This window comes from Kogia breviceps, chromosome 11, assembly GCF_026419965.1.
Source record: "Kogia breviceps isolate mKogBre1 chromosome 11, mKogBre1 haplotype 1, whole genome shotgun sequence".
Lineage (NCBI taxonomy): Eukaryota > Metazoa > Chordata > Mammalia > Artiodactyla > Physeteridae > Kogia > Kogia breviceps.
The window spans coordinates 12996297-13023558 of record NC_081320.1 but is presented as its reverse complement, the minus strand read 5'-3'; the positions used below and the strand labels follow the sequence as shown (position 1 = coordinate 13023558).

General features: G+C 48.1%; 2 protein-coding genes across 3 annotated transcripts; both read right to left on the bottom strand.

Moving 5' to 3' along the window:
- Window positions 1–1094: 1094 nt before the first annotated feature.
- CD8B (CD8 subunit beta) lies at window positions 1095–18247 on the bottom strand. 2 transcript variants are annotated; one of them, XM_059079373.2, is made up of 6 exons: window positions 17685–18247; window positions 14168–14527; window positions 10680–10769; window positions 5598–5687; window positions 4027–4063; window positions 1095–1831 (listed from the first exon to the last, which is right to left on the bottom strand). In XM_059079373.2, exons 1-6 carry the CDS (start codon window positions 17893–17895, stop codon window positions 1819–1821), a joined length of 801 nt encoding a protein of 266 aa, XP_058935356.2. In that variant the 5' UTR covers window positions 17896–18247; the 3' UTR covers window positions 1095–1818. The 2 variants fall into 2 exon arrangements, with proteins under 2 accessions (XP_058935356.2, XP_066862996.1); XM_067006895.1 differs by lacking the exon at window positions 17685–18247 and adding an exon at window positions 15946–15969 and having other exon boundaries at window positions 1725–1831.
- An 8183-nt stretch (window positions 18248–26430) lies between these two features.
- Window positions 26431–27027, bottom strand: LOC131765613 (lysine-rich coiled-coil protein 1-like). The gene has a single exon (XM_059079374.2). The coding sequence runs from the start codon at window positions 27025–27027 to the stop codon at window positions 26431–26433; it is 597 nt and encodes a 198-aa protein (XP_058935357.1).
- Between the last annotated feature and the right edge of the window lie 235 nt (window positions 27028–27262).

Below are 27262 nucleotides of genomic sequence, written 5' to 3'. Positions count from 1 at the left end.
AAACACATCACAAAGACAGCAGCAGGGAGATGCAGCTAAATAGCAGAGCTCGTAGTGGGTTGGGGGGCCTTGAGGTCTGTTCTTACTTCCTCTGCGGACAGGGTATGAGCCTTCAGGGAGGGTAGGCTGCATGTCTGGGCCTTAGTCTCTTATTAAATAGGGCGTCTCGGAGCAAAGTGAACCCCGGAGGAGTCTGGTCCAGGCTAACCTGGCCCTTTCCCATGACCTGTCAGCTTTGGGAGGCAACCTGTTCTGTTGTCCTTATAGCTGATGGCAGAAAGAGTCAGTTTCTCTTGAGCACCTCTTGCATCTATGCCCTTCTGACTCCCACCCACCATTGCTAGTTCTGCTGCACCCCCCACTCCACAGGGAGCCTCTCAGATGCTGGGAGACGGTCACATTGGCCCTTCGTCACATTCTGCAGCTGCCAGAGGCCTCTGAAGATGGCCTGATTTGCCATTGCCCTTCTTAAATCCCACCTCCGAGCCCTGGGCTGGCCAGGAAAAGCCGGTGGGACTCTCTCCTCCCTGACCTGGGCCCTGTGCTTCTGTGAATGCAGCCAACGTTTGAATTCTTCTTTGGCACAATAGCACTTAAGTTGCTCAAGCCCAGGCTGGGGAACTAAGATAAGATCCAGGGGCTTTTACAACTCCTCCACCCCAGCTCAGCATTTTCTCCTTGCATCTTTCTTCTCTGACTATTGAAGCTGAGAGACAGCGAAATATTAACGGACATGCGACAGAGACCCTGATGTGTCTCACCTCTTTGGTGCAAGGTTGCCGGCCAGGAGTCCCTGGGGTTCCATGCTCGGTAGGAGTGAACGTGTGCTAGTGAAGGCAACTTGGGGGTGGGCTGGAGGGGGTGGCCCCTGGGGCATCTGCTACCTGGCTCTGGGTGCCTTGGGTGCTTCCAACCTGTCCAGGTTTTCTCTCTGCACCTACCCAGTGGAGTACAGCATGTTTGCGGGCAAATGAAGAACTTGACGCAAAATGAAGACATTGTCATTTTAACCCTCTTATCTCTTTTTAACTGAGCACCGACACCTTTGCCACGTAGATGAGCTTTTGTGTGTTTACATCACAGGAGCCATGTGTATCATTCACTCAAGACTTTATTTTTACAACCAAGATATTATCATAACAGGAACAGAGAGTAAGGGAAAAAACACATGAGCCATGGGAGGGCAGAAGTGAAAGCTGAAGGACTTCCTGGTGGGAGATCAAGTGGCCTCTCGCCCCCCAAGCCACAAGTTCCAAGCCCCAAAGGATGTCATCAGAATCTGAAGTGACCGTGGGAGTCAGGTCAGTGCCTCTTGGAAACCTCCTTTCCAGTCTGGGTCTGCTCTCTGGGGCCTTCTGTGAGGAGGGTCAGCCCCAGCCTGGGAAATCCAAAGGGACCCATCCCAGCACCATCCCGTGAGAGACTCGGGTCTCAACGTCACTGCCTTACCTGGGCAAAGCAAGGCGGTGGCTGGATGGCCAACACTGAAATTCTCAGCCCAACCCAGGATGAGTACAGGAGCCGTAAGTGGTGCGCTGGCTGCCATTTTGGACTCAGTCCTCCAGTGTGCCTTGCAAGGTACAGAAAGTGCCCCTGGGGTTCTGAAGCCTTCTCTCTAAGATTCCCGATGACCATGTAACAAGTTGCTCCCATGCACAAGGCCCACAGAAAGAACTTGCAGTAGTTAAAAGCAGGCAGCTTCAGCAGGTCAGTGACATTTCCATTGTTGAGCGTGTCCTTTCTCTCTCATTTCTCCAGATCTTGCTCATCACCGACCAATATATTTTTGTAGCAGGACACCAAAAACGTATCCTCTGCTCACTTATAAAACCTGAAAACAACAGCAAGCTGTGAAACCACTTATCATCAGGCAAATGCTATTGTATTTCCTGTAAGAGAGATAAATGGCGCATCAGGATGGAGGGCTCCACTCCAAGTAAGTAGCCTAGGGCCAAGAGTTTTGTGTTGGTGTGTTTTTAGGGCCCATCTCAGTCATTTAAAAAAGTTGAAATGCTCAAAAAACGCAGCCCTAAGAACTCTAGCTTTGAATAGTGTTACTTCCTGCGGTACCTTCTAAGGTAAGCGATTCACCGATGCATACTAAGGGACCAGAGAAACGTGGCCTGCCGACAGATGATTTTCTAAGGCCAGTTAGAGGCTGGGGAATGTCTGCCCCAAATTGCACCTTGAATTAGTAACAGCTGATCTTTGAGGCCCAGGGACTATTTCATCCACACCTGGATCATGATAGCAAAACCAGAGGTGGTTTTCAAACTTCTTTTTAGCCACAAACCCTTTTGTTCAACGACATCTTACAGGTAAGTGTAATTACAGGCAACGGATGAAAGCAGAGCTGTTCGGAATGAACAGGGTGAGGGGGGCTAGGGTCCCACCCGGGGCCACCCCCAGCCCCTCCCTCGCCTAAACTGATCCTCAGAACCCCTGGGGTTTGCCATAGCATGAGGTCCTGCAGCCGACTCCTCCCAAACTGGCATCAAATCACCGGGGAACAAGTTAAAGTTACCGTCTCTGAAGTACGGGGTAGTTTCTAAATCCAGCACGTAAAGTGAAAATTGCACACCATCAAAATTACCATCGAAAATTGCCCATGAAATGCAGCAGGCATGTTTAAGCAACTATACAATACAATGTATACAAATATATACAAACACAATGTGTGTAATTATGTAGAGCAGACAGTGTAGTGAGCATATATGAAAATTTATCATTTCAGAGTATTTAAAATACATTTTATGTTGTACACCTGAAACTAATATAATATGGTCTGTCACTTATCATTCAACAAGAAAACATGTTGTTTCTTGGTTGTTGGGCTCATAAAGTTGCCTTTTGTAAGTAACATGAGCTGCTGCCTTGACTCCAAGGATCCAGGGGCTGGACACTTAGACGGGGCTTCTTCAGTAAGTCCTTACAGTGGCCATGTGGTCGGTACTGTTATATCCCATTTTACAGATGAGGAATCAGGGGCTCAGAGAGGTGAAGTGACTTGCCTACGGTCCCAAGGCTGGTGAGTAGCAGACAGGATTCAAACCCTGATCCGCCTCACAACGGAGCCAGAGTTCTTGATCTCAATCTACGAGCGGGGGCTTGCTTTCTTTTTTTCAAACACTCTACATAGAGGGGGGTGTAATTAATGAGATAGGTAGATGCGAAACAATCTCTATTTTGAGGCAGGAAAGGCAGTCCAAGGACACTGCCCGTGGCCAAACAGGGGTCCAGAGCCCCCGAGTCTGGGAACCTCAGGCAGCCTTGGCCTCTGCCTTGGCTTCTGCTGGATCTTACCCAGTTCAGCGAGCCTTGTAGCCCCTGTGTCTATGTGACTCAGCTGCTGGGTTTGCCAACTCCTGGGACCCAGGTGGGGTCAAGTCCAACACACAACACTGGGAGGGAAGGAATTCCACTGGTGGAGATGCTGGCCTTGGGGTGAACCCATGTGTCTTTGAGTTTGAGGCTGCTCTCTACTGTCCCAAATGCTTTGAGCAAGTCTTGATCTGTGAAAATAACCCTCCTATGTCATGCAGGACCAAGCTGAATGAAATAACGGGTGGCAAAAAGTTTGGGATATCCTACTGGTTCTACCCATGCAGTAGGTGATTGTTTATTCAATATCTTGTGATAACTTGTAATGGAAAAGAATCTGAAAAAGAATATATATAACTACATCACTTGGCTGTATGCCTGACGCTAACACAACATTGTAAATCAACTATACTTCAATTAAAAAAAAAAAAAAAGGGTTCACTATTATTCTCAGGAGAGCTAAGAGCTAAATCTCACCATTCTTGACGTATACTTAGATGACTAATCGGGCTCCTGTTTGCTTAGGTTCTCTCTTTGCCTGAACTCCACGAGCCCATCTATTTATACAGTGTGTGATTTTTTTGAAGGTGGTGTCTGTCTGGGGCTCTCGCAGTTGGAGGCTCTGAAAAGTGTCAGGGGCTGAGGAAGCCAGGGCCACACCCAGGGCTCCGGCGCAGGCAGTTTTCCAAGGCCCTGACCACTTACTGTTTCAGGAGGCGAAGCCGAGCTCTCCTCTGCAGGCCTGGAAGGAGAAAACAAGACCGCTGGTTGGCATGGGCTGTGAGCCACTGACACCGAGCCCCAGAGAGGGAGGAGGGCGATGAGAGGGGCAGCTGACACCTCGGACCACTTCCTTGGTGCCCGGCTCTGCTCCAGACACCTCGTGGGTTTTAACTCCCTTACTGCTCATGGCAAACCTGAGCTGGTACTCTTACTATCTCCGTTTTGCATACGGGGAAGCTGACGTGGAGGGTGAGTGTATTACTGAATGACTTGCCCAAGGTCATGTAGCTAGTAAGTGGCAGTCTGTGTGCCCTTAAATGCGCCACCTTGCCCTTCACAGCAGGTCAGGAAGCAGAGGTTGTACAGATAGGTGGTCTTAAATCAGAGCATGTGTATTCTGGGGAAGTGCAAGATTTCCCCCTGGGATGAAGGAAGGAAAGATGAGCATGTCTATTTACGTGTCTATCTCATCCTTTTTATGTTTGAAGCACACTTAATAACATACATAGACTATTAAATAAACACAGCTAGCATAAATATTAATCACTTAAGAATATAAATATACTTATACATATATATTAAATATATACATACATAATATATTAAATAAATAAATACAGCTAATTGAAGTTAGGCTTTATAATTAAAAGATTTGTTTACTGATGAGGTCCTTGATCAAAAAAGTCTGCAGACCACTGAACTCTAATGGTTCTTAGAATGGAATAAATGGATCCCGTTTTTTGGGGGTGGCAATTGTATGCAAAAATGTGCACGTGGTGCATTTCTCTGCGGAGAGGGTCCATATCGCCATCATACCTTCAAAGGGGTCTGTGACCTATGAAAGAGCCACTGATCTAGTCCACGTCCTTGAGGGCCACCCCGTCCCATTTTACAGAAGCCCAGAGAGGGTAACTGACTGGCACAAGGTGGCATAGCTGAGCAGAAGAGTCAGGGCTAGAGTCTGGGGCTCTGGGCTCTTGGCCAGCTGTGCGGGCCTCCCCTGAAGCTCCCAGGGGGGCCCATAGAAGGAGGTGATCCCACCTCGGAAGTGACCGGGTGCAGCAGCCATCTCTGAGTTTCCCCACAGCCTCACGGAGGGGAGGATTTCTAGCTTCTGGGAACATAACCCCAACCCTACCGCAATCTCTGTGCACTGCTTCCAACACTGCTGATTACTGAGCACATGCCCCGAGCCGGGCACTTGGGCGGGACTTTACAAAAGCAGCCCTGGGAAATAGGTAACATGGTTACCCGAGGTGAGGCAGCTGAGGCTCAGGGAGGCAGGGCATATGCCCAAGGTCACTAGATCAGGAATCAGTAGAGTCGGATTCAAATCCAAGTTTGTCTGACTCCAGAGACAGGGTGTTCTCTGATCCCTGAAGCTTGGCCTCAGGTCAAGAATCACTTCTTGGAACTATCATGGGTTCGGGGTTGGAGGGGCAAATTTCCACCAGGCTGCCATCTGCCCTGCTTCCCTAGAGAAGGAAGGACCCTCAGGGACACCTCCAACAGCAAAAGGGGTCGCCATGACAGCCCAGGAGGGCACAACTTACAGTGTAGGTGAATGGCCACGCCCAAGGACACCAGCAGAACAAGGGTGACAGCCACCAGTAGGCCGACAATGAGGGGGGCACAGGACGGGCCTGGAAAAGACACACGTATTAAATATTTGAGATGTGCAGATGAATACAAAGAGGGGAAAATCAGCCGGAAGCCCCACCTCCCGGAGAATACCGCTGTTCACATAGTTCCTTCCAGTCTTTTTTCTAGGCTCTTTAAACACATTGAGATCATCTCATATATAAAATTTCATGTCCCACGTGCAAATTTTAAAAATTAATAAACTCAGGAGCTGTTTATGTTCAAATGAGATAGACAATTTGCATGCCTGGATTTTTCTTATTTATTTTTAAAACTTTTAATTTCAGAAGAAATACGTGAATATATTTTCACTGTAAAAGATTTAAGTATATGGTTAGAATGCCCCTTGGCATCCCAGCTCCTTCACAGAAGCAACTGCCATTGTTAATTTGCATGTACACATACATAATTTACATAAATACATCCCATATAGCTTTAAAAAATACATAGGCTTATATAGTACAAATTGTTCTGCAACCAGGTTTTTTTTTTTTCCTTCACTTAAACATACCAGCACATTCTTTTTTTTTTTTTTTTTTTCTTTGCCGTACGCGGACCTCTCACTGTTGTGGCCTCTCCCATTGCGGAGCACAGGCTCCGGACGCACAGACTCAGTGGCCATGGCTCACGGGCCCAGCCGCTCCGCGGGATGTGGGATCTTCCCGGACCGGGGCACGAACCTGCGTCCCCTGCATCGGCAGGCGGACTCTCAACCACTGCGCCACCAGGGAAGCCCCCAGCACATTCTTTATTTTAACCGGACATTTTGTTTGTTTCCTGTGTTTTACAAATATCTCGTAGAAAACCTCCAGGTACATTTCTTTTTTATGCAGGAGCCTGCCGGAGGCAGGTACTGCAAATGAGAACTACTAACCATAGACTATATCCATTTTCAGTGATAACAGATACTGTGAAATGCCTTCCAAAAAAGGCTGCAGTGAATTCCATTCCTAATCACCCTGCCTACCCTTGACATTATCAAAGTTTTGAGTTTTTGCCAGGCCAGTGGGTGAAAAATGATATTTCGCTTCAATTCACCACTTGTCCACTTCAGCCGATTTTCATATACTGACCACGTATGATTTTTCTTCTATCAGTTGCCTATTTGTTCCTTTGCCCATTTTGTATGCTATGTAAACAGCAGAGTTTATATCATCGATGCCCCGGATCCTGCTCTGGCGCCCTTCGTGTCCCTGTGCTTGGTCCCTGTGAGTAGCTGAAGGGCCAGAAACAAGACCCATATGGGTGAAAAGGGAAAGGCTGCAGGTTGGGGTTCAAGGTTAAAAAAATTAGAAAGAGTTTTCGACGTCAGGGAAGGGGGAGAATGTTTACTGAGGACCTGTTATGTGCCAAGTATAGTACTAATTACAAACTTCCATCTTGTGAGGAAGGAGGGTATTACTGTCATTTTTATCTCTCATTTTACACTTCAGAAAAACCAAGATTCAAAGAAGTTCAAGGACATGCCCTAGGTCACCTGGATACTAAAAGGCAGGGCCAGGATTTGGACCCAGATTCCCCGAGTTCTACAGCCCCTGCCAGTCCCATCGTGACAGCTTAAGGGCAGGAGAGGTGGTGGAAGGGATGGAATGGGCTGCTCGGTGGGAGGGAGCCTGCCGTCACCAAGGCTGCATGGTGCCACGTGGAGAGGAAGGTTGGGTGAGAGGCCCTTGAAGTCCTTCCCACCTCTGATGTGTGAGGGTTTCTGTCTGTCTCCCTCTCATCTCCCCCATGTTCTCCCGACCTGGAGGAACCTCAGAAACATGGTGTGAAGTGAAAGAAACCAGGCATGAAAGACCACATATTCTATGACTCCATTTGTATGAAATGTTCAGAAGAGGCAAATCTATAGCAACAGAATGTAGATTAGCGGTTGCCAGGGGCTGGGGGGGGGGGGACAGAGATTAGCTATAAACAGGCACAAGGGATCTGACAGTTTGATGGAAATGTTCTAAAACTAGATCGTGGTGATGGTTGTATAACTCGGTAAATTTACTAAAACTCATTGAGTCATGCGCTTAAAATGGATGAATTTTATGACATGCAAATTATGCCTGGATAAAGTTTTAAGTAAGGGAGGTGAACACAGACTGCAGGGATAGGGGAGAGGGGTCAGGGGAGGCCTCCTGAGCTATGACCTGAACTAGAGGCCAAGAGACAGCTACCGGTCCTCGGGTCCTCCTCGGTGAAACGCGATCACCTACCAGGAAAACTGCCGCTTCTAGTAAAGGTGGCGAAAAGCCTGCTTGGGGAGGGAGCCAGCGGCCAGAGACACACCAGCGACACTCAGCCCCACCTACTTTGCCTTGCTCGGGTCTTGGGGTCTCCTGAGACCTGTATCTCACCACACTGTTCCTGTGACAGCAGTTTAGAAATTGTCCCGCAGCACCTCCCCAGCTTGTCTCAAGGGGAGCAGGCCCCTCCCCGATGGCGGCCTGTGGGTTTCTTTCATGATAACAAGCTTTGAGCTCTGTCTAGGTGCCCCTCCGAGCCGAGGGCCTTGTGTATAGTATCACATTTTATCTTGCCTTCCCTGCAGCCAGGTGGGCATTCCCACTTGACAGGGGAAAGAAACTGAGGTTCAGAGAGGCTGAATCACTTGCCCAAGGTTGCACAGTATAAGCAGCGGTAGACAGGGATTCAGACCTAGGCCTGGCTAACTTACCACTAGGCTACACTTCCCCATGGTCCCCCACCCCCAATGCAACCTCCACCTGCTCCCCTTGACGCCCCACCCCCCAACTTGGCCACCTTCACACACATCCTGGTTATTCTTAATAACCTAGTAATGTTGGAATTGCACGTTACCCTGGGATTTTACTGAGGGTTGGTATCAGAAATGATGCAAAAAATCTGAAGACCATTTTTCCATCATTTATAAAGTGCTACTGAATTCACTATCGTTCAGCGGTCCTTACATAAGAATGAACAGAGCAGATTTTTTTCTAGAATTTAGCGCCAGGATGAAGGCTTTGATGCCCGGGTTGTTTCTTTATATCATTGTGGTGGGGGGAGGGGTGTTAGTGGTGCCACGTGACTTGGGGTCTACTCTTTGCTTCACGGGGTTTTTTTGCTCCTCCAGAGCCAGGGCACAGAGCCAGGTTTTGCATCCTCATCTTAGTGCCTCTACTGTCTCGGCCTTTTGTGTCCTTTTTCGGTTATACCCTGCCTGAAATCCTTTCGGCAAAGTTGGGGGGCATACTTTATAAAATGAGCTCATTCTGTCTCTGCCTTTATGTTCCCTAAGACTTTGTCCTTCTGTACATGGGCTCTGATTTGCTTTTTACTGTGAACTCAGGTGGCAGCTTCCCTCTCCCATCCCCTGGATCCTGCTAGATGCCTCCCCCCAGACTCTTTCTGATACTTTATATAAATATTTAAGACAAAGCAACACCAGTAGCATGAGGCGGCCCTGGTGTGGCTGCTTGTGGCTTGTCCTATGGGTGGGAGCAGGTGGCACTTTCTTTTTGTCACCAGTAACTTTTGGGGGACAGAGATCAGTGTTTTTTCAGAAACACATTTGACTGATGGGTTCAAGGCAAGTGTGTGTGTGTGTGTGTGTGTGTGTGTGCGCGCATGTGTGTGTGTGCATGTGTGCGTACTCAGCTACGGTGTCTGGTGCTTGTAGCACAGAGAAGTGAGCTGTTTACTCATTAGTAAACATGTATGAAGCACACACTGTGTGCTAGGTCCTCTATTAGGCATCAAAACTGGGGAAGGTTAAAGTGCTGGTCCTTTGTCTTTTTTTAAAATTACTTTTTATTGGAGTACAGTTGATTTACAATGTTGTGTTAGTTTCTGCTGTACAGTAAAGTGTATCAGTTATAATAGGCATATATCTACCATTTTTTTAGATTCTTTTCCCATTTAGGTCATTACAGAGTATTGAGTAGAGTTCCCTGTGCTATACAGTAGGTTCTTATTAGTTATCCATTTTATATATAGTAGTGTGTATGTGTCAGTCCCAAAGTGCTTGTCCTTTGGGTTGAGTTTTTTATTTGTTAACAGCTCTATTAAGATATAATTTATAGGGCTTCCCTGGGCTTCCCTGGTGGCGCAGTGGTTGAGAGTCCGCCTGCTGATGCAGGGGACGCGGGTTCGTGCCCCGGTCCGGGAGGATCCCACATGCCGCGGAGCGGCTGGGCCCGTGAGCCATGGCCGCTGAGCCTGCGCGTCCGGAGCCTGTGCTCCGCAACGGGAGAGGCCACAGCAGTGAGAGGCCCGCGTACCGCAAAAAAAAAAAAAAAAAAAAAAAAAAAAAAAAAAAGATATAATTTATATATTGTAAAGTTCACCTGTTTAAAGTGTATAATCTAATGGTTTTTGTTATATTCAGAGTTGTGCAACTATCGCCACAATCTAATTTCGAACATTTTAATCCCCGCCAAAAGAAATCCTGTGCCCATTAGCTGTCTTTCCCCCATTCCTTCCCCAAGCCCCCAGCCTTAGGCAACCACTAATCACTTTCTGTCTTCAAGGAATGTCATATTCTGGACAGTTCATATCAAGGGGATCATATAATATGTGGTCTTTTGTGACTGGCTTCTTCCGCTGCCAAATATTTTCAAGATCCATCCATGTGGTAGCATATCAGTACTTCACTCTTGATTATGGCTAAATAACATTCCATTGTATAGAGAGAGAGTCCATATTTTGTTAATCTATTCATCAGGTGGTAGACATTGGAGTGGTTTCTGCTTTTTAATCCTGCTAGGAACATTTGTATGCAAGTTTTGGGTGGATGTACCCTTCATTAAGTTTTGTCCTGTGATGATGTGGGGGTGTGTCTCCCACTAGAGTGTGAGCTGCTGGAGGATAGCTCTGCTGTCACACTCGGCTCCCTTTCAGACCCCAGCTCAGGGCTAGAGAAACAGGCTGGCGTCCACACTTGGGAAGGGCTTGTGGAAGGAAGGAAGGAATGACAGGAGGGAGGGACGGAGGGAGGGAGAGTGTCTGCTGTGCTTCTGAGGTTCCAGGGGTTCGGGAGAACTCACCCTTCTGGGTCACCAGGTTTGGGAACCGGAACACTTTCTTCTTGGGAGTGGGCTTCTTGGTGGGCTGCGGAGTGGTGGGAAGGACATCAACTACAAAAGCAAGACACATATTTTAGCCAGGTAAACAGCAGGTGGATTCAGAGATAAAACTTACAGCTGCACATCTTATATCCAGGTACTAAAATCCTTCTCAGTGTTCCCTAGGCTGCTATGGGGCTTGAAGGTCACAGATCAGTAGGATTTTTGATCTACTTCCCCAACTCTCCCATGAATCTGAAGGCCTGGGGATGGATGTCTGTTTGGTGTCCTGGAGAGAGGGGCTCTGGAGCCACCCAGATGTGAAAAGAGCCCCAGAACCCCTGATTAACCATTGCGTGACTTGGGGCAAGTGCTATCACTTTTCTGTGCCTCAGTTTCCCCCATTTTAAATTTATTTATTTATTTATTTTTGGCTGTGTTGGGTCTTCGTTTCTGTGCGAGGGCTTTCCCTAGTTGTGGCGAGTAGGGGCCACTCTTCATTGCGGTGCGCGGGCCTCTCACTACCGTGGCCTCTCTTGTTGCGGAGCACAGGCTCCAGATGCGCAGGCTCAGCGGCCACGGCTCACGGGCCCAGCCGCTCCGCGGCATGTGGGATCTTCCTGGACCAGGGCGTGAACCCATGTCCCCTGCATCGGCAGGCAGACTCCCAACCGCTGCGCCACCAGGGAAGCCCAGTTTCCCCCATTTTAATCCAGTGTCACATGCTGAAGTGTTGGGACAAGGCAGAGGGCAAGCCCACAGGGCAAAGGGAGACACCTGAGGCTCAGAGATGCTAAGGGAGCGGGGACACCGGGCGCCGCTGAATCCAACCCCTGCCTCTGAGGGTAGACATTTCACTGAAATGATTTTCTGCAAAATGGTAGGAGAGGGAATCGGGTGACACCATGCACTTGAACTCTAGAGTCAAGGGCAAAGGGAGAGGCAGCCAATGTTTGGTCATTTGGGGCCTGGTAGCGTCCATATAAAATGTGGACACTTCAGACGCTCACTGCCCTGAGCCTTGAGCAGTAGAGAAAACGTGCCCCGCTCTTCCTGCTCCATGAGGTTTCTAGAAGAGCCAACTAACCAGACTTAACCCTTGCCGAGCTCCCACCTCGGGCTAGCGCCCGTGCCAAGAGCGTCAGCTCAAGCTTATTGAACCCAGCAACTCTGGGAACCGTCACTATTTTCCCCATCTTATCTCCGAAGAAGCCTAGGCTCAGCAGGTTGAAATAAATCACTTGCTCAGAGTTCAAGAGCCACGAAACGGCAGGGCCGGCATCTGAGCCAAAAGATGCCTGTGCTAGGCTCTCACCCCGCACACTGCCTCAAGAGCAAACGCGTTCTGACAAAACGTTAAACACATCAGGTCATCACAGTGCTGAGGGAAACTATTGTAAAAGGGGAGAACAGGCTTTGTGTCTTGCTCTCAAAGCCGGGGAGGAGCTCAGCCCTCTGCTGCGGTGTTTTGACCTTCCATCACCCCCTTTAATCCTCACTGCCTTGGAAGTGTTCATTCCCCTACTTCCTACACGTGGAGGCACAGAGGCTCCCGGTGGGGCAGTGGTGAGCCTGCGAGGGGGCAGCTCTACAGGACTTCGTGCCCTGCTTGGGCACAGTGGCCTGGGGACAGACGGGGGGGGGGGTTTGTGGGAGAGACTTGTTCTATTTCAATGTCTTCTTGGCCAGAGGCAGGTCCCCTTGATTCTTCCTGATACCACCCCGCCACACCCAGTTCTCCCCACTTCTCTCCTCTTGGAAAGGGGCAGGAGTTTTGAGCCCATGGTGTCTTGAGGGGCTTGAAAAAGGCCCCATCTTCCCCCAATACGTTCTCTACCATCCAGGCTTCCTCCTTTCAAATGTACTGACCTTCTGGCAGGAGGGCAGGCTCTGACTCTGAGTACCCGTACCCTGCGGAGATGATAGGGTTGCCAGCACATGTTTTGGGGAGGGACTGCCATTCCTGGGGAGCCAGGCAGTGAGAGGGGTTTGGGGAGATCAAAGCCAGGAGTGAGTGGTGGGGGTGGTACACGTGGTGGGAATCTTCTGAAAACCAGTTTTGCTTATTTCACCATCCACCTTTCCTAGACCCTGAAATCTCATGAGTAGGCGGTGTGAGGCTTATAGAGACATAAACAATAAATCAAACCCAAACCCCAAACTCACAGAAGCCCAATTTTCAATACAAGAATCAGTTGACACCCACCCCTCCAGGGATACCTCGGCTTCTTGTCGGGAGAGCTCTCCCTACCTTCCCCACCTCCTGATTTAAGACCCAAGGTTGGTGACATGTGACGAAGGCATCACTCTGGTTTGTGTCTTCCTGATCATGTCGCTATGCTTGCACCTCCCATGCTGAGTGGTCTAATTCCTGGGGTCCCCTTGTCACTCTCAATGCCCCCAGCCTGAAAAGTTCCCAGGTGAGTGGGAAGCAAGACAGTGGGAGGCCCACTGGGCCTTGGCCTTGGCCATAGGCTAACCTGGGGAGGGGGCCTTTGAGGATTCCTTCACACCCTTGAGAGTTTAACCCTCACCATCCAATATGGCAGCCACCTGCCATGTGTGCTACAGAGCACTTGAAACACGGCCAGTCTGACCCGAGATGTGCTGTACACATAAATATCGAGCACTTAGTATGAAAAGCGAATGTAAAATATTTCAGTAATGATTTGTATACTGATTACACATTGAAATAATAATATCACTGATACACTGGGTTAAATAAAATATATTCTTTAAATGAATTTTACTTGTTTCTTTTGATGTTTTTGAATGTGGCTATTAGAAAATCTTAAATTACATCTGTGGCTCGAAACATATTTCTGCTGGACATGATGCCTTAACTCCCGAGGAACTGCCGTTTCTAAGGGCTGGAGGGAGTCATGGAGGCCCTTAGCAGCCCCACAATACAGATGGGAAAACTGAGGCCCAGGGAGGGGAGCGACCTGCCCACAGGCACTGGGTAAATTTGCAGCAGAATTTGCAGCTGGGTCTGGGATCCGGCCTCCTCACTCCTTGCAGCTCTGGGCGTGGGTTCAAGCTATGGGTCCCCACGCTTGTTCTTTCCCCGTGTGCACACCGGGAGGGGATTTCTGAGACCACTAGCAGGTCTGGGGACTCAGCCCAATCCAGCCACAGCCTCAGGTGAACGTAGAACGGCTGAAGGACAGTGCTGCCCTGTCTCCAGAAGAAGCAGCAATGCTCCTAAGCATCCCATCTGCAATGGGATCCAACAGCACCTGCCTCCCAGGGTGGCTGACAGCAGTAAGCGAAATAACTACGTACAACACTTGTACCTGCTTGGCCCTGGGTTACTTTTTGTTTCTATTAGCAGCAGTGCTGTCGCTCCCGGAGGTCCTTCCCTCCTGCAGGGCGGGGCTCACTGAGAGTGGGATGTCCCAGGGCCTGGCACGCACCCGGCACCCAGTAGGTGCTCAGTGCTCGTCTTCAGCACTGAGCCAGATTCTTACCCACACTCAGCCGAGTTCCCGTCCCAAAGGTCAGGTAGGGGTTCCCAACCATCATGCAGAAGTAGACGCCGCTGTCGGAAGGCTCCACACTTTGGAGGCTGAGAGTGTACCGGGAAGAATCTCTAAGCACAGTGAGCTTTTCCTGCTCCATCTCCTTGCTGTACACAGTCCCTCTGGTGAGATCCCAGAAGGCCAGGAACTCGTAGTGACTGTCAGCGCTCGGGGCCGGGCGCCGCCTCAGCCAGTAGATGCGAGAGTTAGCGAGGAAGGTTTTGGCTTCACAGGACAGCATCACCGTCTGGTTGGTCTGGGCCGTCATGGACGCAGGGGTCTGCAGGAGTGCTGAGCTGCCATGCAGAGCTAAGAGAAGCAGAAGCAGAGACCATCAGCAGTTTTTCTTGGCCAGGCTCGTGGGGCCTCAGAGTCACCCGTAGTCCAGTATGAGAGAAGTTACGAGAGAGCCTGCCCAGTTGCAGGGCCTGGGGAAATGCTGTGTGCAATGCAGCCGGTGGCCGCAGGACTCAGAGCTCGAGCCCCCCATCCCCCATGCCAGCCTGACAAAGGCGACAGGGGAGACAGCGCCATTCGTGGACTGCATGCTTATGCCTGGCTCTTTGCATAAACTACCTCAGTCACGCCTCAGACTTACTTTGGGATTTTTATTCCCATTTCGCAGATGAGGAGCTGAGGCATGATATGACTTCTTCAAAGTCCTGCTTACAGCTAGTAAGTGCCCGGGAGTCAAACTCAAGGATTCAGTGTGAAGTCAAAGCTGGTTGCCTTTCACCTTGTCCTGCTGCCTCTCTATGCAGACCTTCAAAAGGCTCCAAGCCGCTGAAGGAGACCCAGGGCAAGCTCAGAGAGGAGCTCAGAGCACATGGCCGGTCTGGCCAACGCAAAAGAGGGCCAGCCACCGTTTCTGGACAGTGACAACGAACAGCAAAAGGAACTCACTCTCCCCTGGTGGGCACAGTTCTAGCCCGTTACTCCCCAAGCCCCTCATCAATCGGTCTGTGGACCCCCATTCCCGAGTGGAAGGACAGAAACCCCAGACGTGGCGCTGGGAGTTCATTTCAGTCTCAGATGGGAAGCCCCTGCAGGTAGGGGATTGTTCAGGAAAACTAGAGCAGAACGCACAGACCTAGCCTTGAACCCCGTCTGTGCCCCATGCCAGTTGTGGGACCTCAGGCGAGCCGTGGAGCCTGTCTCCTCCTATAAAAGGAGGGCGGCTTACTGCTGCTGTCCTGCCTGCTTCTGAGGCTTAGAAGGTCCAAAAAAGCACCGCCGAGTGGAAAGTGCTATATGTGGGGAAAGCACTGTCTGTGTGTCTCACATCTCAGGGGTTGTTACTGGTAGCAAATGAAATCGTAAGGAGAGGATTCGAATATGGGTCCTTCACGGCCGAGTCCAACAAACTGAATCTGACCTGGCAAAGCTTTCATTTTAGCTGCGGGGCAGAGGAGACTGCAGACCAGGGCAGAGACCCAGGAGCATCAAGGTCCAGAGAGGACACAGACCTGGATGGGCAGAGGAGGCCACAGAGTGTGTGTGTGTGTGTGTGTGTGTGTGTGTGTGTGTGTGTGTGTGTGTGTGTGTATGTGTACCCAAGGCTTTCTGAGGTCGTGGTCCACATTCACAATCCTGCCTGTACTTGGGGCTCAGGCTCCCTGGCCCCAGAGTGACCTCCTCTAACACTGAAGAAATGAACTTAAACTTTTGGACTCCCCTCACACTCAGATGACTCTGAGCTTCTGATCTCACTGAGAATGAAAAGGTACCTGGGGCCCAAGTGACTGCTGGGCCTTCTCTCTTCTCCCCCAAAGCCATACTGCCTTTTTAGCAGAGTAGAGATTCTTCATTGTGTGGGGTCATTGACCTCCTGGGGGAGATAGTAAGAATCGACAGGGAATTCCCTGGCGGTCCAGTGGGCAGTACTCCTCTCTTCCACTGCTGGGGGCACAGGTTCGATCCCTGATCAGGGAACTAAGATCCCGCATGCTGCGTGGCTTGGCCAAAAAAAAAAAAAAAAAAGAATCACTGTACTGAATATGGTACGTGCATTATTTTGTTTAATCCTCACCACATCTTTTGGGAGGAAATATACCATTTTACACATGAGGAAACAGAGGCTCGGGAAGGTTCACACAGCTGCTTAACCTTATAACAGAGGCTGCTTAAGGTCACACAGCCTCTTTGTGGTGGAGCCAGATTCAAACTCAGGTCTGGGACCCCAGAACCTGAGCTTTGAGCCACTCTTGAATTGAGGAAACCCGGATCTACATCATGGGCTCATGTGCACATAGTGGGGCTGCAAACAAGATTCCAGAAGCTCTACCAAGAAAGCCCAGGGTGGAGAGGGGGTCAGAGGGGCCTTGGGCTCTTTGTGTACGATCCTCGCCTGCGTCCTGACTTGAAGACTTCCTGGCTGAGACACACCCTGGTCTCTCTCGTGCCCACTTGCTTTTCAGCCCCTGGAGGCTGAACCCCCCGCTGCGACTGAGTCCAGCCTGAACTCCGGACCCAGAGGCAGGCCTTACCACACTCACGGTCTCCTATGATTCATTTGATGGTCTCAGTCCCCCCGTGACTCCACTCTCAGAGGGACCTGCTGTTTCTAAAATGACCCACAGTAACACTAGTAGCTTTGAATGGCCTAGACTAGCTTCTACTTGAGATGTCATTGAGTTCATTAGGTCAAAGCCCAGGCAGGCAGGACTTATCACCCTGGCAGGGGGATCAGCTTTGAACTTCTTGAACACGAGAGCAAATCGACCACAGGTTAGTGGGCAGTTTGGGGTGTGGAGGGGTTTCTTCTAAAACACACACTGACTGGGCTTGGCCAGAGGGACAGACTCTCCGCTATATTCTAACCCCAACATTCGAACTCCATCGCTGCTTGTTCGGGGAGCCACACAGCCTAAGACACCCACCCCCAGGGAGTATTTGGGAAACTGGGGACCCTGAGGGGGTACCCTGACACACCTGCCTGAGAGCTGGCAACAGCCTGGTATTTGGCGGATTGTGCTACAGATGCTTTCCCGGAAGTAATAAAAATATGTCTACAGAACCCTGGGCCCAGCACCGGTGCACCAAAGCCAGAACTAGGCCCCTGGCCCCTTCCTGGGGGCACATCTCTGCCAGATCTGGACAAGGGCATTTTCCCTTCCTCTCTGGACCTCCTTTCTCTCTTTTCTTCCTTCCCATCTCCTTCAACCCTCCCTCCTCCTCCCTCTCTCCCTCCTCTCTTCCTGTCTCCCCTTCTAGGTTCAGACTTTGGGGCAGAGGTGGCCTCAGTCCTGAGGCTCCCGGGACCCCTGGGGTAATGAGCTCCCTGGGAGGTTTCCCACCCCCAGGGGCTGTGCCTGCCGCCTCCTCCCGGGTGCCACCGCAGCTCCTGGGCTCTGGGCTCGGCATCCGACGGGGACAGTTTTCCCAAACTCCACGGCTCAGGCTCTTCCCGGGTGCAGCGAAGCCCATCCGCTCCAGCCCCGCGCGCCCCAGGGTCTCCCCGCCTTACCTGCCAGCTGCGCGGTGACAAGAAGCCAGAGCCGCGGCTGCATCTTGGCGCGCCCGGGACATCTGGTCCTGGCGGGGCTCGGCTGAGATGGTCTGGGCTGGGACCTGGCGGGGCAGCTGGGGGAGGGGGGAGCGGGTAGCAGGGAGGGAGGGACCTGGCGGGGGAGAGGGGCGGGAGTCTGGTGAGAGGATGGCAAGGTCTCTGCCCTCATCCTCCCCGCATTTCAAAGGTCTTGGCTGCGTCTGCAGTGAGGAGGTAACGCCGCTGCGCTGGCGCCAAGCAATCGCACGTGTGTGATCGCCTCCTGCCCTGGGAGGTCGGAACAGGATCTTCACTCCATGTGACTCCAGAGGAGGCAACCGAGGCTCAGAGAAGTCAGGAAGGTCCCAGGGGAGCGGTGGTGGAGTAGGACACTAACTCCAGTCAATTCCTTCCTTTTATTTATTTATTTATTTATTTATTTATTTATTTATTTATTTATTTATTTATTTATTATTATTGTTTGCGGTGCGCGGGCCTCTCACTGTTCTGGCCTCTCCCGTTGCGGAGCACAGGCTCCGGACGCGCAGGCGCAGCGGCCATGGCTCACGGGCCCAGCCGCTCCGCGGCACGTGGGATCTTCCCGGCCCGGGGCACGAACCCGCGTCCCCTGCATCGGCGGGCAGACTCCCAACCACTGCGCCACCAGGGAAGTCCACTTCCTTCCTTTTTGAGTGGTTTTTGACAGCCTCCTGTGTACTCCAGGGCCAGCTGAACCTGAAGTCACCAAGACCCAGGCCCTTCCCTCAAGGGCACACACTTGTGAGGGTGAAGGAAAGTGAACTGACAGTGACACATAGTCTGATGCTGAGGAAGGTGAGCTGGGGTGCCAGTCTGGGCCGGGGCAAAGCCAGACCTTGACCTTCAGAGTCCGGAAGAACTGAGAAGATTAGGATGCTCTCTCTACCCGCCCCCCACCCCCCCAATGTGTAATTTCTGTTAAAATAACACTGAAATGGGGAGTTAGCAGATCAGCAAAGATGCCCGCCCACTTTGAAGCTGTGTGTGTGTGTGTGCGCGCGCGCGTGTGCGTGTGTGTGTGTGTGTGCGTGCGTGTGTGTCCCCTCGCCCTGCTCTCCCCTCCTGCTGTGCCGTGCCCTGCAGCTCTGTCTGCCGGTGGTGCAGTCGAACTCTGGGCAGGGAGACTTGTCAGGGTGATCTTGCTGTTCAAGTGCACGTTAGCAGAGGAAGCAGCGAGTGGGAAGGTGGGGCAGGCCATGGGGCAGGGCCACTTTCAGCGTCCAAAGCCGGTCTCCTTTCCAGCCTATTCCTGCCTCAGCTCCCTTACCCATCGCTGGGGACCGGCACTGCTGAGCTCAGTTCAGAGAGTTCAAAGTCACTAGAGGGGGAGGAGCATGTCCTGAGTGTGGGGCTGCTCCTACAGCCCAGCCAGAGGCCAGAGTCTCCCTCCATATTTCCTAACCAGGAGCAACCGCTGAGGCTTGAGCGTACACAGGGCAGAGCTGGGGAGACCTCACATCAGTGTGAGTTTTTTTTTTTTTTTTTTAAGTGAAATTCACAAAGCACAAAATTACCATTTAAAAATGGATATAATCCAGTGGTATTTAGTACATTCATGATGTTGTGCAGCCACCATCTCTATTTAATTCCAAATCATTTTCCTCTCCCCAAAGGAAATCTCTGTACCAATTAAGCAGTTTCTCCTTATTGCTCCCTCCCCGCCCCAAATCCTGGGGGGATCTATCCTAATCCTAATCTTCATTTTCTCTCTATTGATTTACATATTCCAAATATTTCGCATAAACAGAATCGTACAATATGTGGCTTTTTGTGTTTGGCTTCTTTCACTTCCAGTAATGATTTTGAGGTTCATCCATTTTGTAGCATGTATCAGTACTTCATTCCTTTTTTATGGCTGAGTAATATTCTGTTGTACATATATACAACATTTTGTTTATCCCCTCATCTATTAATGGACATTTGGGTTGTTTCTACTTATTTGGCTATTGTCAATAATGCTGCTATAAACTTTCTTGTGTAAGTATGTATTGAGTACTTGTTTTCAGTTCTTTTGTGTCTATACCTAGGAGTATAATTGCTAGGTTATATGGTAATTCTGTGTTTAACTTTTTGAGGAACTGCTGAACTGTTTTTATAGCAGCTGTGCCATTTTACATTTCCACCAACAATGTATGAGGGTTCCAGTTTCCCCACATCCTCACCGACACCTGTTACTTTCTGCTCTTTTTTTTTTTTTTTTAAATATATCCATCCCAGTGGCTGTGAGGTAGTATCTTATTGTGGTTTTGATTTGCATTTTGTTAATGGCTAATGATGTTAAACATCTTTTCATATGCTTCTTGGCTATTTGTATTTCTTATTTGTGTGTCTATTCAAATCATTTGCGCATTTAAAAGATTAGGTTGTCTTTTTCTTGTTGAATTATAAGAACTCTTTATATATTCTGGATACCAGACCCTTCTCTGATATATGATTTGCAACTATTTTCTCCCATACAGCTGCTTGTCTTTTCACTTTGTTAATAATGTCCTTTAATGCACATAACTTTCTAATTTTGATGAAGTCCAATATTTCTATTTTTCTCTTGTTGCTCATGCTTTTGGTGTCATATTTCAAAATCGATTGCTAAATCCAAGGTCATGAAGATTTACCCTGATGTTTTCTTCTAAGAGTTTTATAGTTTTAGCTCTTATAATTCAGTTATTGCTTCACTTTGAGTTCACTTTTATACATGGTGTGAGGTAGGGGTCCAACTTCAATTCATTCTTTTGCATGTGGCTATCAAGTGGTTCTGGCATCATTTGTTGAAGAGCCTATTCTACCCCCCCCCCATTGAATAGTCTTAGTATGCTTGTTGAAAGTCAGTTGACCACAGAGATATGGGCTTATTTCTAGACTCTCAACTCTATTTCATTGATGTATATGTCTATCCTTATGCCAGCAACACATCATTTTGATTACTATAGTGTGATAGTCAAGTTTATGTCAACTTGACTAGGCCACGGATGTCCAGATATCTGTTTAAACATCACTTATGGGTGTGTCTGTGAGATTGTTTCTAGAAGAGAGTAGCATTTGAATTAGTGGACTGCTTAAAGCAGATGGCCCAACCTAGTGTGGGTGAGTAACATCCAATGTGTTGAGGGCCTGAATGGAACAAAAAGGTGAAGGAAAGTTGGATTTGCCCTCCTTCTGCCTGTCTGCCTGAGATGGGAGATTGATCTTCTCTTGCCCTTAGCACTCCTGGTTCTCGGGCCTTTGAACTAGAACTGGAATCTACACCTTTGGCTCTCAGGCCTTTGAACAACAAAACCCAGGCCTTTGTGGGTCTCCAGCTTACAGACAGAAGTTCATGGGACTTCTCAGCCATTATGCTTGAGACAGCCAATACCTTTAATAAATTATCTCTCTCTCTCTCTCTCTCTCTCTCTCTCTCTATATATATATATATATATATATATATATATATATATATATATATATCTTATTGGTTCTCTTTCTCTGAAGAGCCCTGATTAATACATGTAATTTTGTAGTAAGTTTTAAAATGGAGAAGTGTGAGTTGTCCAACTCTGTTCTTTTTAAATATTGGTTTACCCTTCTGGGGCCCATTATATTTCCATGTGAATTTAAGAGTCATCTTTTCCATTTCTGCAAAATAAGCTGTTGAAACTTTAATAGGAATTGCATTGAATCTGTAGATTGCTTTGGGTAGTATTGCCATCTTTTTTATTATTATATTTTTATTTTATTAAAAAAATTTTTTAACATCTTTATTGGAGTATAATTGCTTTATAATGGTGTGTTATTTTCTGCTTTACAACAAAGTGAATCAGTTACACATATACATATGTTCCCATATCTCTTCCCTCTTGCATCTCCCTCCCTCCCACCCTCCGTATCCCACCCCTCTAGGTGGTCACAAAGCACCGAGCTGATCTCCCTGTGCCATGCAGCTGCTTCCCACTAGCTATCCACCGTACGTTTGGTATGTATACATGTCCATGCCACTCTCTCACTTCATCACAGCTTACCCTTCTCCCTCCCCATTTGCCATCTGAACAATACTATGTTTCCCAATCCATGCACATAGAATTTCTTTCCATTTATTTAGGTCTTCTCTAATTTCCTTCAGCAATTTTTTTTTTCTTGGTATCAGTGTACAAGTCTTTCACCTTTTGGTTAAACTTATTCTTTGGTATTTTATTCTTTTGGATGCTATTGTAAATTGAATTGTTTTCTTAATTTCCTTTTTAGATTGCTCACTGCTGGTGTATAGAAACACAACTGATTTTTGTGTATTGATCTTGTACCGTACAACTTTGCTTAATGTTTATTAGCTCTAGTAGTTTTTCTGTGTGTGTGGATTCTTTGAGATTTTCTACATATAGGATCATGCCTTCTCAGAATAGAGATAGTTTTACTTCTTCCTTTCCAATTTGGATGCCTTTATTTCTTTTTCTTATCTAATTGCTTTGGTAAAACTACCAGTATAATGTGGAATAGCAATGATGAAAGCAAATAACTTTGTTTCATTTTTGATCTTAGGGGAAAAGCTTTCAGTCACTCACCACTGAGTGTAATGTTGGCTATGGTTTTATTGTACATCTAAGTGTATTCTATCGTGTTGAAGAATTTCCCATCTATTGCTAATTTTCTGAGTGTTTTTTACGATGAAAGGTTATTGAATTTTGTCAAATGCTTTTTCTGCTTCAAGTGAGATGATTCTGTTTTTTTATCTTTTTGGTTTTTTTGCGGTACGCAGGCCTCTCACTGTTGTGGCTTCTCTTGTTGCGGAGCACAGGCTCCGGACGCGCAGGCTCAGTGGCCATGGCTCATGGGCCTAGCTGCTCTGTGGCATGTGGGATCTTCCCAGACTGGGGCACAAACCCGTGTCCCTTGCATCGGCAGGTGGACTCTCAACCACTGCACCACAAGGGAAGCCCGATTCTGTGTTTTTTTTTTTCCCCCTTTGTTCTGTTAATGTGGTGTATTACATTGATTAATTTTCTTATGTTGAATGGTCCTTGCATTCCCAGAACAAATCCCACTTGGTCACAGTGTGTAATCTTTTTAATATGCAGTTGGGTTTGGTTTGCTAGTATTTTGTTGAGGATTTTTGTATCTATATTCTTAAGGGATATTGGTCTCTAGTGTGACCTTTGTAAAAGATCGACCACTGAGCTGCTTTGGCCTGTGAATGCTTTTAGAGCTGTAGCCATTCCTGTGCTGTAGTCAATGCAGCAGAGGCATTAATGACTGTAAATCGTCTAAGCTGAACCACGTTTCCAGTTTTACTCTCCAGCCTCTGCAGGCTGTGCTGATCTAGAAAAGCTTTCTTGCCCTCGTGCCATTCATTCGACAAACGCGTAGAGGGAGCCATCTAACCCCGTGCTCAGTCTGGGGAAATCAAGGTGTGTGTGAGAGCCATTTCCTGCCCTTCAGGAGCTGCATCTCCTGACTGACACAGACGTGTTGCCAGACAATTACAGTCAGTTCAAGCTCCACGTCACCCATGAACTCCCATGCTAAAATCCACGGTCCTGATACTTACCTGCCCTGAGTCCTCTGTCCCTGATCCTTCTGTACCCATCATTCTCAGCGGGTGGTTGCAGGGAAGGGAGGCAAGGGTGGTGTTGGGAAAGCAGGAGCCCCTTCTAGTCCTACCACTCACCACCTGGGTAACTTGGGTACATTTACTCAACCCTTTGAGCCCCAGTTTTCTCAATTGTATGCTGGAAAAAATGATCCTAACATTGCAGGGGACAGTGACGTAGACACGTGAACTTTCTAGTAAAGAACTTTCAAGTTAAGGAGCTCAGATGATGTGAAGTGCATCTGAAACAGCCAAGGGGTTATTGCTTCCTGATGAAACACAACTAACCCAGACCCTCCTAGAAAGCCCAAGCCATTCAGCCTAAAAACTTTCCCAACCTCCAGACACAGCTTTAGATATACTAACTATTCATAACCAGATTGCAACCCCCCCAAATTATTCCTTATTTGAATCTTTACCTTATACCTCAACATGTCAGCCTGTATTTGAAACATATAAGGCATGGTTTAGGCTGATGTTTCCCTCCCTGTCGTTATTCACCCCTCACCTTTATTTTTCCAGATTTGTGTATTCCAGGATGGAATTTTCTTTAAATTGACTTAAAAAGAAAAACTCAAGTAAATTTATGTTCTTAAAAAAGTCGAATAACAAGAGCCATACATGGAAAGTAACTGTTACATACCATGCAAACAAAAGCTGAAGTCAGCAGGGGAGGTGAACAGCCCTAGAGAGGGGGGTAAAGACACATTAGCACTGAACGGAGCCTCTCTCCTTGCAGAGCACAGGGCATGGAGGAGAACTGAACAGTGAACCGCCTTCCCCCTGTGTCATTTAATGTTGTTTGATGCTGTGTTTGTGCATTGCCTAAAGTAGCATTTGGAAACAAAGGTGGGAAGAGCACTGGGTCAGGTCTCAGAGGATCTGGGTTGGAATTGTTGCTTGGTTCTTCCAGCCCCTGAGGTCTTGATTTCCTCCTTTGATAAATGGAGGGAAGATACCAGCCTTGTTTGTGTCACTGGGTTGTCTTCAGGGACAGAAGAAATCAGGGACTCAATTTCTAAATGTTTGTTCAGTTGAACTCGAAGGCTAAGCCGGGCATTCTCAGAGGGAGCAGAAACTTCTGGGAAGGGGGCACATTTTGTAGATTTATGGGGGCCTCTGTTGATCGTCTGTGTTTGGGGTAAGGAGAGGGAGTTACCAGCATTTAGTGGAGGGGGACTAAGGATGCCAGAGGTTCTACACATGTGGGATGATACCGAACAGCAAACAATGGACACTCTAGCAACCTGCAAGACTCTCAAAGTCCATCCAGACCCACATGCAGGTGGGTTACCTGCTCATCATGACCCAATCCCAGAAATGAGCTGTATTATATATACATCCGCAAAGCCTTCCTTCCTACTTTCCTTCTTTGTATCTCACTTGTATTTCATTCTCTGCTTTATCTCAGTGCCTAGAACAATGACAGGAATTCACTATTTGTTAACTAAATGAATAGAGAAATGCCTATTTTCCTATGGGGTTGTTCATATTTTCTTATTAAATGGTAGAAGCTATTTGTCTATTAGGGTTATATCATTCAGGGTCGAATCAAGAGACAAACCATACCAGTAATTTAAACAGAGAAAATTAGATATAAAGAATTTTTAACTAATAAAAGGTGGTTAACAACCCAAAGGGGTATAAAAAAACGACAGCAGGCAGACTTCCCTGGTGGTCCAGTGGTTAAGACTCCGCACTTCTACTGCAGGGGGCATGGGTTCGACCCCTGGTAGGGGAACTAAGGTCTCACGTGGTACGGCCAAAAAATAAGAAAAAAAAAAAAAGACAGGTAGGGATTGGCGAACTTTTTGTGTAAAGGGCCAGGTGGTGAATAGTTTAGGTTTTTGTGGAATAAGAGGCACAATCAAGGATATTATGTAGGTACTTATATGATAACACAGAACAGAAAACAAATTTCCACAATCTTTGTATTGATGAAATTAAAACTATAATCATAATTGAGTACAAGCTTTGTAACAAAGTTCTTTAATGAGAAGAATGGGATCCACTGTTGGGGGATAACATTTTGCCTCTCTGGGGTTCCAGCGTGAAAACGGTTCTTTGGTGAAGGGCTGTACACAAAACAGGCAGAGGGCTGGATCTGGCCTGCAGGCTGAAGGTTGCCCACCCTTGATGGTTAAGGGAGGGTGAACAGGGGAGAGAAACTTGGAAGAGGGCCTCCCATGACTGAGGTTCAGAGCTCTGCAGAGAGAACATGGATCTCTCAGGTCACACAGCCCCCCAGTGACAAAGAAATATGTCAAAAGGCTTGGGCTGCCGCGAGATCACACGCCCACAAAGACAAGAGTTGCTGCCCCGGAAAACTGGCAAACCTTGGAAAAGGAAGAAAGTCCCTCCAGCTCCCAGTTTATGGTGTCCTTCCAGCACCCTCTACTGGAAGAGACTAAGTAGCTGGCTGGCAAAGGAGACACGGTGACAGGGTCGTTTCACAAAGCGGAGCAAAGAAGCTGCTTGGAGCTAAGAGGCAGTCATTTGATCACGGGCACAAGAGATATTAGTAGAGAGTGTGGCAAATATCTCTTCCCAATCTGTTTCTTACCTTTAAAATATTTATTTATCGGACAGGTAGTAGTCTCATATAGTACAAAATTCAAAATAGAAATGTACACTTTGAAAAGTCTACCAGCTACCTCCGTCTACCCGCTTCCCCCAGCTCAGTTCTTGCCCCCAGAGCCCAGTTACCAGTGTTTTGTGTATCTTTCTGGAGCTGCTCAATGCATATGCACAAATGCATATCTTTTAATTTCTGTTTTAAAGAAAACGTACCACAAAATCTTCTGTTATATGCAGAGTTTAAATGTTTTTGCAAATACATGTATTATTTTTTCTTCTTTCATGGCCCCTGGCTAACGTGTCTTGTTCAGGAAAGCCGTTCATATTCCAAGACTGAAAACAATTTTCCTATATTTTCTTCGAACACTTTTCTATTTTGGTTTTCAATTGACCTCTTTAAACCAACTGGGTTTTTATATTTGAACAGAGTCTGAGGTGGGGATCTAATTTTATTCTCTTTGAAGTATGGCTATTGAATTGCTTCAATACCATTTAATCCAGCCTTTCCAATGGATCCAAATCATTTAATATCCAGGTCCCAGATCTCCAGCATCAGGAACAACCACCGAGGATAGCTTCATCCCACAAGCCCCCCTCCTGGGTGCTATCTTTGCCAGGATGCTTCTTCTCTCTACTGGACTTTCTTCCCTCCTTCATGGTGTCCCAATCATGGGCGCTCTTCTTTCTGTACTTGGACTTCTCTGTGCTTCCTGGCGCCGCTCTGGCCTCCCTCCTGTTCCCCTTGTGGGAATCTTCGTCGTCTTCATCCCTGTGGTGCTTCCTCTTCCACGATACCTGGTCCTCACCGCCATGTCCTCCTCCTCCCTTCTCCCTGGACCTTCCCGTCCAGCCTCCATCTTGATCTCCTGCCTGATGGACGCTGGTGTGGTCCTCTGAGAAGCAGCTGGCCTCTTCTCTGTGTTGTGCTGTGTGTGGGCCAGTGGTCATTCCTTGCACAGGTGGGCTCGGAAACCACCGGATATTGAAGAAATGGTCGCGTTTTTTCTGACAGTGATTTACAGGTTCCAGTCTTTGCCGGAAGTGACGAATATTGGACAGTGTGGGTAAGCGGCTTTCCACTGTTTTTGGCCTTTTGTAGGAACTGGGGGACTTGTGGGGCCTCCTGAAGGGGAATCTCTGCTCCAGCATTGGAGGTCTGGGTGCAGTGTGGTCCTCTTCTCTGTACACAGTCTTCTATCCCCTTTCTAAAGCAAACCTCTGGTTGTAATCCTCTGGCTCTTTGCTTTCTAATATAATCCTGAAGTTCATGTTGAAAAGAGTCATACGTCTTAGAATTTTCCATTATATTGACTATGGATGAAACTCTGCCAAGGAAGATGAAGAAAAAACTTTCTGTTAATTGTTTTGCTATAAACGTATGCCT

Coding starts and splice junctions, on each gene's coding strand:
- CD8B (XM_059079373.2), bottom strand. CDS start 17,895: ATGAGGGCAGAGACCTTGCCATCCTCTCACCAGACTCCCGCCCCTCTC. Junction 10,770..14,167: donor GGGAACTCGGCTGAGTGTGG/GTAAGAATCTGG, acceptor TTGCTTTTGTAG/TTGATGTCCTTCCCACCACT. Junction 5,688..10,679: donor AAACCTGGTGACCCAGAAGG/GTGAGTTCTCCC, acceptor TGTCTTTTCCAG/GCCCGTCCTGTGCCCCCCTC.
- LOC131765613 (XM_059079374.2), bottom strand. CDS start 27,027: ATGCTGGAGCAGAGATTCCCCTTCAGGAGGCCCCACAAGTCCCCCAGT.